We start from the raw sequence: 14,602 nt of genomic DNA, 5'->3' as shown, positions 1-14,602 counted from the left end.
ATCTAAGTAAATACCCAGAGGGTGGAATTCAGTGTTGAACTCGAACCACACAAGTTTAGAGGAGTTAGGGTTGACTGTGTAACTTTGTCTTTCCTGGTATATGCGAAAACTGAACCAAAAACGTTTCTGATGAGCGTTATCAAGCGGACTGTCCCACGTGCCATGTATTCACCATTGTTAACATCCCTCTGCTCGGAGCAGTTTGCAATGTTCAGTTTTGTTAATGTGTTTTTCACAGAACCCTCTTCTCCTGCAGAATAGCAATTATGGCTTTGAAATATTCTGCGCCACATACCTAGGAGGGAGGGTTTATCGCTCTTTAATAATGAAAAAGTTAACAAAAACATTAAAACAGGAATAGCTAGCTTGGCTTGTTTTGATGTCAATAAAATTATATTACTTTCTAAAGCCTTCATTTAAATACTGTTGATATTAGTCTCTGTGATGCACTTGACTTTTATTCTTTTTACCCTGAAGTGTCCTCTCCTCTGTTTATAATCTTACACTGTATACTATGTTTTCTCTTCCAAATTGCTTTTTCGTATTTTTTCCATTTTTGCACTCAGATATATTTATTTACTACTTAACTCTAAAGTCTGTAGTCTGTCAAGCAAGAGGAATGCGGCAGAGAAAAGTATCAAGGCAACCCATCGTGTATTGGTCGTTGTTAGCATTGCAAGTTAGAATTAGATAAATTCCGGGGAGAATAAATGGTAAGTCCTGGAGGTTGAAAATGAAGTCGTGGCCGTGGTTGGAGGTAGTGCTGGGCACCGTGCCCTGTCCTCGTGGTGGGATTAGACCTTCTCACATGCCCGCTTGGATGTTTCCTGCTTGTGCACTTGGGGCTAAACCGATTATCAGATTTGAGGTCAAGAAAGTATTTTTCTCCAGTTACCACTTCTTACAGATGTAATTTATGTTGTTGATCTTCTGTGTAATATGGGCACTAGCCTGCTTCTTAGGAGCATTTGGGAATAGGAGAAAATTGGGCAGGTAAGTGAGGGTGCTTCCTGGGTCTGATGTCTCATTGCCTTCATAACTGCGGCTTTTGGCCTTTTGCTGTAGGTGTTAAGTTTGAGGGTTTTTTTGGAAGTGCTTTGTGACCTGTAATGAGCACGGCACGTGTCGTTAATGTCCTGTGAACTCTTTTGGTCTGAACATCTGTGAAGATTTCCTGCGAGAAGGGGAGTTACACCTAACTTACCCAGGTCTTTCTGTTCCAGTAATAGTATCCGAGAGTCCTGCTGGAGCACTTCTGACCAGTGCTGCACACCAACCCAGTCCCTCGAAACTAATGTAGAAGGGAAAGCAAGTGGTTATCTGAGGGGTGGTAGAAAGATTTGAGGCAACTATCACGTTCCAAAAATGCTTTCACTCCCCAAAGAGTTATGACAAATAGTAAGAAATTCTGATTCTCAGATATTTTGAAAAAGCTATCTGACGCTGCGTTCTGGAAGCTCTCACTGTGAAGAGGAGGTCTATGCTCAAAGCAGCACAGCCCTTTAGGTACTGGAAATGTGAAGACAAGAAGTACGTAGCGCCTCACAGTGAAGGAGGAAGACTACTTTTGCCATTTCATTAGTTGTTAAGAATAGTGTGTAAAATGCCTTTAAACTTGGTAACCTCGTAGGAGGGATTAACTGCAGTTGCAGAACTGTGCAGAAACTTCTGTGGGTCCACCTTGACTGTAGTTCATGAACTTCAGTCCTGAGACATACTGGAGTTGCTGCCTTTGGTCACGAGGACCCTACTTGGTATTGGAAGATTTTTTTTCTTACAGAGAGTTTGCTCCATATGAAATGTAATAAATCTAGCTTTAGGAGTCATAACTGTTTCATTTTTCATATTATTAATATTTTTTTTCCAACTAAACCTAGTTTGCAGCATTATTTGTCAGATAAATTTCTGGGTGTTGCTAATCTCAGTGCTCACAGTTTCCAGATTTTCTGTTGGGAAGGGTAGGGAGGAGTGGTCTTTGAATTATTTTTTTTTTTGGTTGTATTTTATTATCTTCTGAAGATGGCAGTTCTCAAAAATTCTGCTTCCTTACCAGCCAGTTCTTTAAAAACCAACCTGTTTATTGGTTGTGATGTCGTTTCACTGGTGAGTGGGGTAATGTGTCTTTTCCATTTGAATTATCTCTAGTAGTATATACCTGGCTACTGTTTTTTTTCAAAGCAAACCAATTTTTCATCTCTCCAAAGTTACTCCCTGGCCAGGAGTGAAGTCTGGCCGAGCGTGGGCAGCCTGCGGGTCAGTGGCCGTGAGGCAGGAGCCGCTTCCAGCGCTTTCTTCCAGTATTCATTTTTTGCAGTTGACTTCATCGCTGGCTGAAGGTGTCCATCCAGTGCTCGTTCAAGGAAGATAAATGTGGGTGGGCACGGGTGGAGGCTGACCACTGGTCTGGGGGCAGTGACGAGCAGACCCTCCTCCAAGGGTTGAGCTGGAACTCATGACCTACAATGAAGTCGCCTTTTGGAATATACACACCTGTGAGGTTTGCTGTTTAGGTGCATCTAAACAAATCTGAGAGTTTTCTTAGTCCGGAACCCTTTCTGCCCCGCTTCAGTTCAGGTCTGCAGTATTGACACCAGCTGTGTGTAACGTGAGGGTCCTTCATAGATCTCTTGAACGCTGTGCCTCTTGCTGCTTCTGCTGAACGGTAGGACGCTTTCTGAATTCAGCACTGGAAAGGGAAATAGCTTTCACTTTATTGTCACTCCTCACCTTGCTTGTGACTGGAACCACTCAGAAATATTCGTGAAAACAAATGCATTTGGTGAATTTGCAGGTTGTGGTGGTGCAGGTTGTGGATGCTGTTGGGGCTTGCTAAAGAGTAAAATATACCTTGATAATAATACTATAAAATGGCGGATACGACTGGTCTCTCCCATGAATACAGTGGGTTGATGCAGTTACCGCTGGCACTCAGGAATTCTGAAATCATGTTGTTTTTAAATATAATACACATGCAGTAAATTAATGAAGTGACTGAGAAATCATTCTTTAACATTAGTGGTGGTAATTTGGGCTTTCTAAAGACACTTTGTAGGTTTTCTGTGTGTTAAGCTGACAGTGGGAGACAGTGCAGTTCATTACAGAACTGCATAAAATTGACACAAAGTGCTGGAAGACAGGCAAGTACAACAAAAAATTAATTGAATGTATTGTTATGAAGAAGCAAAGCATTATAAACGGAGTGAGGGACTATCTTTAGAAAATGGACTTTTGGCTTTTTGAGTTTTTTTACAAGGGGAAATATTAATGGATTAAAGGACTTGGCCAAATTCTTACAGATTTTTTTTTTTTTTGGTCACAAAATGCTTTAAAAAAAGCTTGAGAATGGCAACAATGAGTAATGAAAACAATTATGTGGAGAAACAAAAATCCTGGAAGTTATGTTGTCTTGCATGTGCTAATAGCAGTGTTTCCTCTGTCTAGCTCTCTACAACTATGACGCGAGGGGACCAGATGAACTTTCCTTACAAATAGGCGACACTGTGCACATATTAGAAACATATGAAGGTAAGCTGGCAAAAGTTGCATTTAAAAACATTGTTTTTACAATTGCATTACTTTTCTGTTTGTGACGTTACCTTCTTGTGTTATCAGGTGATGAATTACTTTCTTGCTAAAGGACAAAAGACATTATTTCTAATGAACACAGAATTAACCAATGCTAGATGTGAATGAGGATGCATGTGGTTGATAACCTGGTGAATAACCATTTCCTTTTCTATGGAAGATGGATGTTCGCAAAGCTTTATTAGTATGGATTAATTGTAGCATCTACCCTACGTTAGAGAAATGATAGATGCTTTTTGGATACCCTTGGGTAGTGCAAAAGAGTCTGCTGCTAAAAGAAGTTTAATCTGAATTTGAAAGTCACCTGGGTCCTAAATTATTTAGGTTTCTCTTATAAGTTGGATACATGTGTTACAGTGCCATGGACTGATTTCAGGCTTTTCAGATGCTTTGCTTGTTTTGATATGAACCTGTAGAAACATTGCATGTACCAAAATCTTTTCTTCTTGATCCATGTAAAAGGGAATTTGAATGCTGAGTTTGATAATCAGTAGAATGGGAAAGTTGTTATAACACTTTTCAGCTCTGGCTTGATCCAGTGCTGAGCCAGACAAAACACAGCTCTTTAATTATATCCTTGACTTGAAATTTTATGGTATGCTGCAGTTTGGAAAGGTATAAGTAACATACAACTAAACTGTGTTTGTTTAAAATATTGTAACACTTTTTGTCATGTGGAAATGTGACTTACTTTAGTATATTGATTTGTTTGTTTCTCTAGACATTGATCTTTTGGTACATCTGTGTGATAAATTTGTTTTAGATATTGGCTTAATAGGATTTTTTTATTGTTATATTTACTGAAACAAACAATGCTATTTCAACAAAAGTAACAAGCTCTAGTCATCACTGTGCAAATGCATTTTCTCCTTGTTCCTACGCTGGCTTTTTCTTACAGAGTTCAGCTTGCCACTGCAATGCCAAGTTTGACTCTAAGCAAAGTAATCTTTCCATTATCTGACGTTATGTGCTTTAATGAAAATCTAATAAAGCAAAAATTTTAAATGCAAATTGAATGGTTTAATATTGTGCAGCTTTGTATTTTTATATATAAATAGATGTATTTAATGAATGTGGGAGAAGCTCTGAATCCTGAATAGGGTATGTGAAACCATATTAAACGATGACTGCTGCCAACTAAGTGGGACAGTGGAAATGACTCACTTTTCCCCGAGACTTGAGTAATAGAAAGACCTTCACACTCTCATGGTTGTTAGGCTTCAAGCACATGGGATGAGTTCATGTTAAAAGAAATGCAAATAAGTTAATGTTCTTCCAAACATCTTATACAATGATTACTCATTACGTACCTGCTGTGATGGGAAATTAGATGCCATAATTCTTATCTCTCTTGTTCACAGAGCTGCCATTATTAGGTAATTTGAGCTTTTTGATCTCCAGGGTCCTCTATACAAAACTTGTGTAGATTGTGCCCCAGGAGGTTTCGTACCATATGCACGAACGTGCAGGTGTGCGCCTGGGAGCTTCGCTGTCATCCCCTGTCTGTGTCAGGGTTGTGTTAGGCTGCGGCGGGATGGGCCAATCTGAAGAAAAGCTCCCTGATAATACGAGCGTGGGACAGAAAAGTCGTTCGAAGAGTCAGTAATGTCTTTTTGATGAGGATCTGTGATTCTGCTTCTCAAAGGTCTACCCCCTTTCCCTGTATTTAAGATTGGGGGAAACAACGGGCTTCTTTCATTGATACCTGCTGTATTATGCATTCTGCTCGTGGCATCCTACCGTAGAATTGTGACTATTTTGAAATAGTTTTCTGCAATAATTTTCAAGGTAGGAGTAGTTTTGAAGACTTACATGTGTCCATGAGCTTTGAAGTGGTAGATTGTAGTTGTTTGTTTATTTTTTCCCTCTGAATCTGCTTTGTTGTCAAGAAAAGCTTATGGTAAATCCATGCCTAGTTGGTCTTCTCTCTGCAGATGAAAGATGCTGAGAAGTTGAGAGAGCTTGGTCTCATATGCGTAGTCTAGAAGACCTGTTTTAAGGACAGGCAGGTTTCTATAGGATATCATGTTGCTACCATGTACTGGAATGGATTGCTAAGGTGGACTTTGCTTATGTGTTTAAAATATTATTTATTTTTTTTACCTATAAGTAGAACTTATTTTGGAATTTTTTTTATTACTAAAACATTTTAATCTTTTAATCAAAGAAAACTTCTTTTTTTCTTCTGAAATGCAGGAAAAAGTTTGTAGAAATAATTCCAACATGCAGATCCTGTAAAGTTGTAGGCTTGTTGAAAACAGCCTGTATTTTTATAGGAGTTAGGAGGTTGGAAATGAATGTGCACATTTCACTATTAAATCTTGAAGTTTCTGTTCTTCCAGGAACCAATAAAGCAAAGATGAAGCTACTTTCTAGAGTAATTGATGTTGAAAGTCAAATTAGTATTTTTCTTTCAGGTAGAATTGCAGACAATTTTATTTTTCAGTTAGAAAACTTCCTCTCACTCCTCCTAACGTGAGCCTTACAGGAAAAGCCAAACAGTAAAGCCATATGACTTTATAAATATCCTTCATCTTGCAGGAGAGAAGGATTGCATTTAATAGCAGATATCCCAAAGCAAGTATTTGCCACGTTCTGAATTAGTACTTGCCAGATTTTTATTGTCTTAATTCTGTTTCTTTACATTATTTGGTGGAATGGGCGAACAGAACATACGATCAAGAAATGTGGCTTATTAAGGTGAATAGCTATTAAATGTAACAGTAAATAAGCTTCAAAACCAAGCTTTCATGTTTGAACAGTAGTTAATTTCTAGCACTGCTGTGGGGAGGGAGTTAGGGTTCCCAAATAAGTATTTTCAGATAAGTTATTCCTGATACTGTGGGAAAATTAAGTTGCTGGTTGCAGGTTTGTTGTTGTCGCTTTCTTTCTGTTTGTTTTTGTTGTTGTTGTTTTTGTTTTGCCCTTTTTTTTTTTAAATGCAGCAAATACTTTATCTGGGTAATTGTGTAGTAAATAGATGCATCATTCAAGAGAAACAACTGCAAATTTTTGACTGTCTTTTGCAGCTTTAACAGAGACAAAAGTATTTCATTGGTCCCTTTTCTTAGTTGGCCATTTAAGTGGAAGCATATTCCAGCCCTTGTATCCCATAATATTTGTTCAGGGTGCGGCTAGAAACTCTGTAACACATCAATAAGCCACTTAAAAGCCCTGGTCACTGTAGAAAAATGTTTCTGGCATCAGTCTGTCTTCCTCTCTCTGGCATTTTGTCTGAAACCGATTTGGCGCTGAATAGAGGGAGGAGGATCTGGATCTCTGTGCTGAGTGCTCCAGGGAAGTGTTTGACATCAGGTATTTGCCCTCTCTGCCCTCAGGCTTTGGGTTTTTCTTTTTTTTTTTTTTTTTTTTTCCATGTTCCTCAGCACTGCTCAGGTTACAAAATCAAGAACTAAAATTAGGCAGGATGACAACATAAGATGATAGATGCATTAGGATACCTTCTTAATGACATTAACAAGCACATGTGTTCACGCATCCCTCTATCCTTGCTTTTTTAGTGCGGACTAGATATCGCTCACCTAAAGCAGCGGCTATACTATACTTGTTTTTCCCTTGTCCAATGTCTGACAACGTACCATAGTTATTGTGCGTTGATGAAAAATAAGAGTTTTGTGACCTTGATTTCTTTAATTCATGTTTGTGAGGGAGTTGGTTGTTTTTGTAGTGCCTGTCTGTATGTGGAGGAGAGCGGCTAGGAACTAAGAAAATGAATAGTCCTTATGTTTTGGGTAGTTGATTACAGATGACTTCATGTATTTAAATGACATTGCCCTTATACAGGCATGTTCATGGCAAGACTCGGTGCCTCCAGCTGAATCAGTGAGAGTTAGCTCTCTGAAAATTGGGCTCCCCGCTGCATAGCTACAGGCTAGATCCCAGCAAGAACTTCATTTTGGTGGTGGCTGCCACCAAAGAGCCTGGTTGGACTTGCCTGGCCGCATTAGGACCTCTGCAATAAGCAGGAGTGCAACCCGTTCTCCAAGGCAGATTTTGGCTGCTTTCTTATCCACAGTCTCTTGTAGCTCTTGCTGCAAAGCTTCAGATAGCAGAGGTTCAGCGGCGAGGAGCTTGCTTTGCTGCGTGGCTTTTTAATCTGCAGGTGCAGTGTGACGTCCTGAGTCAGACAGCACGGAAGATGGGATGGGAGAAGCGAGGTGGCAGAGATAATACGGTTGTATGTTCTTTAGTTTGTACAGTGCATTTGATCAGAGTTATGGTGCTTATCAGTTTAGACTGCAGAACTTCAAAATGTCGGTTTATTCATATAAAACTGAGGGAATTTAGTTCTTTAATAGGATTGAAATCTGTGCATGTCTGTGCACAGATTTCAGCCAGTGGAGTAAGCACTAGCAGAAATGCTTTGCCGCCTTTGCACCTGAGCCAGAAACTCTGCATGGTCGTTTCAGCAACAGTTTTTGTTGGTATTCCTCTGAAAGCAATGGAAATAAGAGATGTGAGGCCATTGCAGCCTCTGTAGGGAAGTGAACTGTGATGGTTGTAGACACCAGATGAAAGAAGAGAGCACTAACCATCCCCAAGTGATCCCGGAGGATAGGCTTCTGATGCAGTACGAAGATGATGAATCATTTTACCTTTTGCTACTGGAGAGCAGACTGAAAAATCCTGTGTGCTTGAGACTTTAATTTGTATTTCTAGTCCCAGAGTGTAGATAATGAATTTACCAGCATGTGTTGTCTTCCTTGAACTTTCTTCCTGCCCTAGTTGTTGTCACTAGGAGTGGGACTGTAGTTTTTTTTTCCATGTCTGCTTTGTGATCCCCCCCTCCTCATCCAGGTTGATCTCTGGAGAGGGATGCTTTGCTGTACAAAACCACTGCTTGCAGGGCTGGAGGGGGTGGCATTGACCCAGGCTCAGGCTTCCAAAAACTGCAGAGGACAGCTCTGATCACCTGGGGGGGTTCCCTGGGTTGCTGAGCAGGAAGGAATGAGCGAGCCATGGCACAGACAAGCTGAAATATAAAATAGCCCCAGTGCAAGCATACAAACAAGCTAGCGCTGAATTGGGGGCAATATACGCAGAAGATCTCATCTGCTTTCTTTGGCAAAGTATCTTCCATGAGGCAAAACGACTGTAGTTTGTAGGGTTTTGTTTTTGCTTCGCTTATCCAGTCGCACTGAAGTAGGATGTCTGGAGAAGCACTAAAAGCTGTAATGGTGATTGCTTGCAGATGTGTCGTGAACTGGGGGCACAATAAATGAGACATTTTTCCAGGCATGGCCACCTGCCTAAGAGTATGGCACAGGCTGAAAAATCATGAGGCATCGGGGCTGCTGTGGGGTGGGTGTTTGCTGCCTTGTGCTGAATTAGGGCTGTAGGGCTCCTTGCTTTTATATTTCAATGTGTGAATCCTAAATCCCATAGTATTCTTGTTTTCTGCTGAGATGACAAACGGTTGATCTGCATTTGGAAACTTGCATTTGTGGCACTTGAATGGGTTTTAAAGTCAAATTAGTAGAACAGTACATTTTTGTGAAGTTAATGCTCTTAAGTTGGGTTTGTTTATGTTGGTAAATTAGTACTTAAAATTAAATGAATGACAATTAAACACATCATGTAAAATGCCATCTCTGTCATGTAGTCTTCTCCATCAGTTCGATCATCATCACTCTGATTTTTATAGCTTCCAGGAAGACCTGTTTTAGCCAGGATATTAATCCTGTAGAGAATTTAAATTCAGGTGGGGTATGCGTGTCTGTGTTGGTGGGGGTGAAGCATGATCAGAAACCATGTTGAGGTGCTGTTGAGCTGAGAAGGAACAGCCGGTAGATGACATTAATGAACTTTTTAATGCTCTTTTCCTTTTTCCCTTCTAGGTTGGTACAGAGGTTACACACTACGAAAAAAATCCAAGAAGGTAAGTGTTGCCAGAGCAGAGTGCTGATTTTTTTCTTGGACAAAGATGTGTTATGGCATTGGGTGCGTTGTTACAACAGAGATCTCAGGCATGTGTTACAGTACTGCATGGGAGTGATTCACCATGTGTCCATTGATCTCTGATAACTGCTGGTGTGTAGTCTCAACCTCTGGTAAATGTGGATTTTTCAAGCTAACGGAAACTTATTTTAGCAAGGCCTAAAAGCTGAGTTGCATATCTTTTTTTTTTTTTTTTTTTTTTTTTCCCCCTCAATTTACGGGTATATGTATGTACAGTCACTATAGAGGGCTTAATGTGCATCAGCTTGTTTTCTGCAGTAACTGGTGTACTAGAGCCTTTGCCTCAATAAAAAGTTCAGAACTTTATGTTCTAGTTGATCTGTTTAGAGGCTGACACTTTGCTTCACTGTCTGTTAAATAATGTATTACTCGTAAAACGCAATTGCATCTTGGAAAGTGATATGGAGATCTACATTGTGATTTTCAGTCGTTCTCTGCAAGAGGGGGAGTAATCTTCTGCAGTGTAATTTTGCCTAGTTGTTAGGCTTTCAGTGTGCATAAAGGGCTGCTGTTTATAGCAGCCTTTCTGAAATAAAAAGAAAGGAAACAGCACAAATACTGGTTGTAACATTGTGTTTTATTTTTTGAGCGTTTTACTTTATAGTAGTAATTAACCAGAATTAAACGACTTCTGGTTTTGCTTCTTTTTTCACTTAAAGTAAAACACTTAAAATGTAATGTTTGCCGACAGAGGTACATTTTGAGTTGCGTCTGCATGTCTAAAAGTATAGAGCTGAGTTGTGTGGTTCATCCCACCCATGTCCTAACCAGGCCTGTTCTGTGGTTTTTCTATTCTGATATTTTCTTTTTTTTGGAAATACACTAAATTTCTTGCGAACCGTATTTCACGAACATGCCTTGTGCAGCCTAAGAAGCAATTATGCATTCTTCTTGGCTTAAATTAATTCCACGTGTTGCTGCATTTGTCTGAGTGCCCCTAATGTAGTGGGTGTGGTGTGGTTTTTCTTTTTCTTTTTTTTTTTTTTTTTTTAACTGGGATGAAAAGACACCTCCCCTGCTGCCTCCCCCCCCTCCAGTTTCTGTAGCTTTCTACGAATTTCTTTTTGCGCTCCCAGATGATAATAAAACTGTACTACTACCTCAGAGGGTGAGGTGGAGAAACTTACTTTCTCAGCTTGACTTGAATTATTTTTTAATATGAGCTTACACTGTTTTGAAAATATTATTGTATTTCTGGAATCTCGAGAGTAATTTAGAAAATGTTGTCAGAAAAGCAGTACTGGTCTTCTGCAGTGCTGTCTGTTGAAGAGGCTTTTGGCTTGTAGCGCTAAGGATAGGTTGGTGGTAGAGGACACTAAGTTTTATGTATAGTGCGTGTACTGTGGGTTGTGATGCGGTACGCCTGTGTTCTGTGTGTGCAAGTGCACGTTTATTTCACAGCAAGGCAGCCCGGTATACTGCCTGTTCTCATGCGGTGTTTATTTTAACTGGAAGACTGGGAACACTGGCAAAACCACTTTGGGAACAGAAGCAACATCTTATAGCAGGGTGTAAGAAAGCTTGGTTAGATGTGAGGAGAAGCAAGCAGTGGACCTGGATTACAGGCAAAACGTCATTTTGGAGTGGGTCTATTTAAAATCATCTGTCTTCCATGCTTTCAAAAGCAAGTCTGTTTTAATATGCATCTGTATATAACATCCGGGGATGTGGGGGATCGTGGCAAACTGTACCTTGAACTGGGGGAGGAAACACCCCTTTGTAGGGCCACTGGTGACAGGGTGTCACTGCTGTTCCCTTTGATGCTGTGAAGGTAGGTTTAAAAACACGGAGCCTGTAGTTGCTAAGGTTACAATAACACCTTCTTGAAAGGACATGCCATACAAAGTGTAAATGTACATTAAAAAGAAAACAAAATGCCACAACACAACCGTTCTGATGCTTAAGAGGATGTGAATGGCTCTGCAGACCCGGCAATGTGTCTTGGCATATTTTTAGGTAATAGATAAAATGTTATATGCAACTGGCTATTGAAAACTTTTTTTTTTTTTCCTCCCCTTCCCTCTCAAAGGGCATATTTCCTGCCTCATACATACATCTTAAGGAAGCAATAGTTGAAGGCAAAGGGTAAGTTTGATTTGAAAATAATGAAAATCCATTTTCCTATTTGTATCTACATAATTTTGGTGTATTATCAGATAACTTACACTCGTTTCCAGTTAGTTAAGGAGCTGATGACGAAAATGTGTGTTTCTTTTTAAAATATTTTAAATTGGTAACTCATCTCGGGTTCGAAGGTGCTGTCATCAGCAGTGCTTCTGGCTAGTACTGTCCTTAGCTGCATCGTCATATAATTGAACTAAAGCATAACCTTCTCTGTATTAATGGAAATGTTTCAGAAGAATTAATAATTTACCATTTTTCTTTATAACTTTTATTACTTTCTTGACCAATAATTACCTAGATTAACTTCCTCCGCTCCCTGCCCCCTGCTTTAGTTCTAATTTCAGTTTTCCCAGCTTCTTTTATTTTCCAGCCCTTGAGTCTTACGGCTTCTGCCTGGTATATTAAAAGAGGTCTTTGATATGAGATACCTTTCTTTTATGCAGGTAAAATTTAAGTAATTTCTTAATACCCTCTTCAGTAAATCTTGTAGACGGGACTCCTCACTGAAAGCCATTATCCAGGCATCGTTTTCTGCCTTACCGAGAAGTTCTGTTGAATTGTTCATTTTGTGATTCTCCTGCTCCCTTGCCTGATGTGTGTGACACTAAATAGTTTGGGCTGTTATTATTTAACAGCTGTTAAAAGTTCAGATCTTTATATATAAAATCAGCATTGCTGGACATGCATGTAAAAGTTCATAAAATTGATACAGAAGTGTAGTTAAAAAATGGGGAAAAAGCAACCCCAAACCCCAGAAAAAAATGTGGACTGAAATTCATAAATAATTAGCCAGGTATGGAATGGAGTGAAACAGGATTAAAATATTTTATTCCTTTGTGCCCGATTTATTTTTATACACTGTTAAATATGTAAATGATAAAACTACTAATCATGAGATTGCTGCATAATGACATCTTTCTTGCTGATTACAAAACTGCCTTTAAGTACCCTACTTCTGAAATATTAAAAGATCTATCTGTTGTTTCTTTCTTTCATGGCACATAATTTTAAAACAAGTCATACAGAAACGTAATGGTAATGACTTGCATGCTTAATTTTTCTTTGCAAGACCAATATTTTGAAAAAAAAATTATGCTTTAGTATCACGGCATTGTAGGTTGTGCATATCTGGCTTTCATCTTGATTGCTTCTTGTGAAATTAGTATCTCAATAACAAATGGTATGGTGAGTTATGTATCGATATCCTTATCTTGTGAGTTTAGAGATAAGGAGGGGGTTGGAAAGCACGAGCTCAGTTGCATAGTCTCAGCCCACGGAGGTACCCTTTACATCACGTGGCTGTACTAGCGTACACCGTTTCTCCTGTATCTGATGTATAAGTTAAAAAAGAATGTATTATCATTTATAGTAAGGGATGTTATTTTCAACCCTGTCATTACTGAATTGTCTTTGGAAATGAACAGTTCCTTCTTAGGGATGACTCTGTCATCCTACCCAAAACTACTACTTAATTCAAATTGTTTTTTCTCTTCCTCTTAAGACAACATGAAACAGTTATACCCAATGAGCTCCCCTTGATTCAGGAGGTTACCACAACCCTGCGGGAATGGTCTATAATATGGCGGCAATTATATGTTGTAAGTATCAACTTAGGGAAACATTTACAATAGTGTATGGTTTGTGAAAAGAGTGATGCTGTCAAAGGTAGAGTGAGAAGTATGAAGGAACTGTTAATGAAATTCCACTTCTGTTACTGTTTCTGCAGGCTACTTTTAATGCTGAAAAGCTATTTAGCATCTTCTATGTTAAGGCACAAATCTCAGTAGTGTTTCTTCTGAGTATTTTCTCAAATACTGTGTATTTCTTGTGCAGAATTAGGTTTTTACAGAGTGTTATCTTGATGTAGGAATAGATTGTTGAGCAATTATGACCCCTTTTTCATGGGGCACAATTATGCAGTATACAGTGGATTTTTAAAGTATACATTAGATTTTTCCAAATCTGTAGACAGTTGTGTTGAAGAAATGAAGAAAATGGTTTTGAGGGCAGTTCTTGAGGCTGTTGATCTATGTTATGAAAAAAATTGAATATTTGATGTTGAATTTGTGGGTGTAAACGGAAACCTTTGAAAAATCATCAGTGTACGCCTTTTACCTCTCAGTATTGTTGTACTTGAAGTTGATTGTTCCCACTTTATCCTGACCTTAAGTTACGTGCCTGATTATTTTCATGTGCTTAAGTTCCAAGCACATGAGAATATATTCTTAGAGATTTATAGTAATAAGCATTTGCATTGATAATCTCTCAGATGGGATAATAGAAAAATACAATAACCTTGAAACTACACAGATGAAAGTGCTTGTAAGTAAGATCTAAAGAGTGTTCAAATGTACACTTAAAAATGCAGTTCAGATGTAAAGCAACAGCATGCTGTAGGTTGTGAGGTATCCTAGCTCAGACTTCTCATCCTCTCATGTAAGGTCACTAAAAAAATAATGTGAAAATGAAAGTGTTATATTTAAAGTCGGGTTTAATGCGGAGTGTCTGTTCCTTAGAAATATGTTTGAAGTCTTCTATCATAAAAAGCTGTGTAATGAAGGCACTAACTGGAAATGAAGATGTTTGTGTTGACTAATGTGGTTTTTAATCACACCCATGAAAATAAAGATTAAAAATATAATATGCTGCAAGTGATGTATTATTGCACTAGATGAGATGAAGGATATCTTATATGAAGAGAAACAGATTATATATTAAGTAGAGAGCTTTAATGTAATGTAATACTGGAGAGATCATGTGTTGTGGAGCAAGAAAGAAGTAGACAGGCAGAAACAAACTAGGAGGAGCAGATTCTAGAGAGGGCACTAAAACCAGCTTTGCCCTTGGTTCCACTGCTATGTGCTGCTGAGGACAGTAAGGATTACATTTTGACCCTGATGTCTTTTTTTTGGGA

At 38.9% G+C, this 14,602-nt stretch overlaps 1 protein-coding gene across 2 annotated transcripts in view; it reads left to right on the top strand.

Annotated features, from left to right (window-relative positions):
- DOCK1 (dedicator of cytokinesis 1) overlaps positions 1-14,602 on the top strand; it is a 320,074-nt gene that overhangs the window by 20,100 nt on the left and 285,372 nt on the right. For both annotated transcript variants that reach the window (XM_030029725.2, XM_030029723.2), the window contains exons 2-5: positions 3,442-3,525; positions 9,444-9,484; positions 11,594-11,649; positions 13,190-13,286. In XM_030029725.2, coding sequence (XP_029885585.1) covers positions 3,442-3,525; positions 9,444-9,484; positions 11,594-11,649; positions 13,190-13,286 — 278 coding nt within the window. The remainder of the gene's footprint in view (positions 1-3,441; positions 3,526-9,443; positions 9,485-11,593; positions 11,650-13,189; positions 13,287-14,602) is intronic.

Source organism: Aquila chrysaetos, chromosome 11 (assembly GCF_900496995.4).
Source record: "Aquila chrysaetos chrysaetos chromosome 11, bAquChr1.4, whole genome shotgun sequence".
Lineage (NCBI taxonomy): Eukaryota > Metazoa > Chordata > Aves > Accipitriformes > Accipitridae > Aquila > Aquila chrysaetos.
The sequence above is the reverse complement of the archived record's forward strand: the minus strand, read 5'-3'. Positions and strand labels throughout refer to the sequence as shown.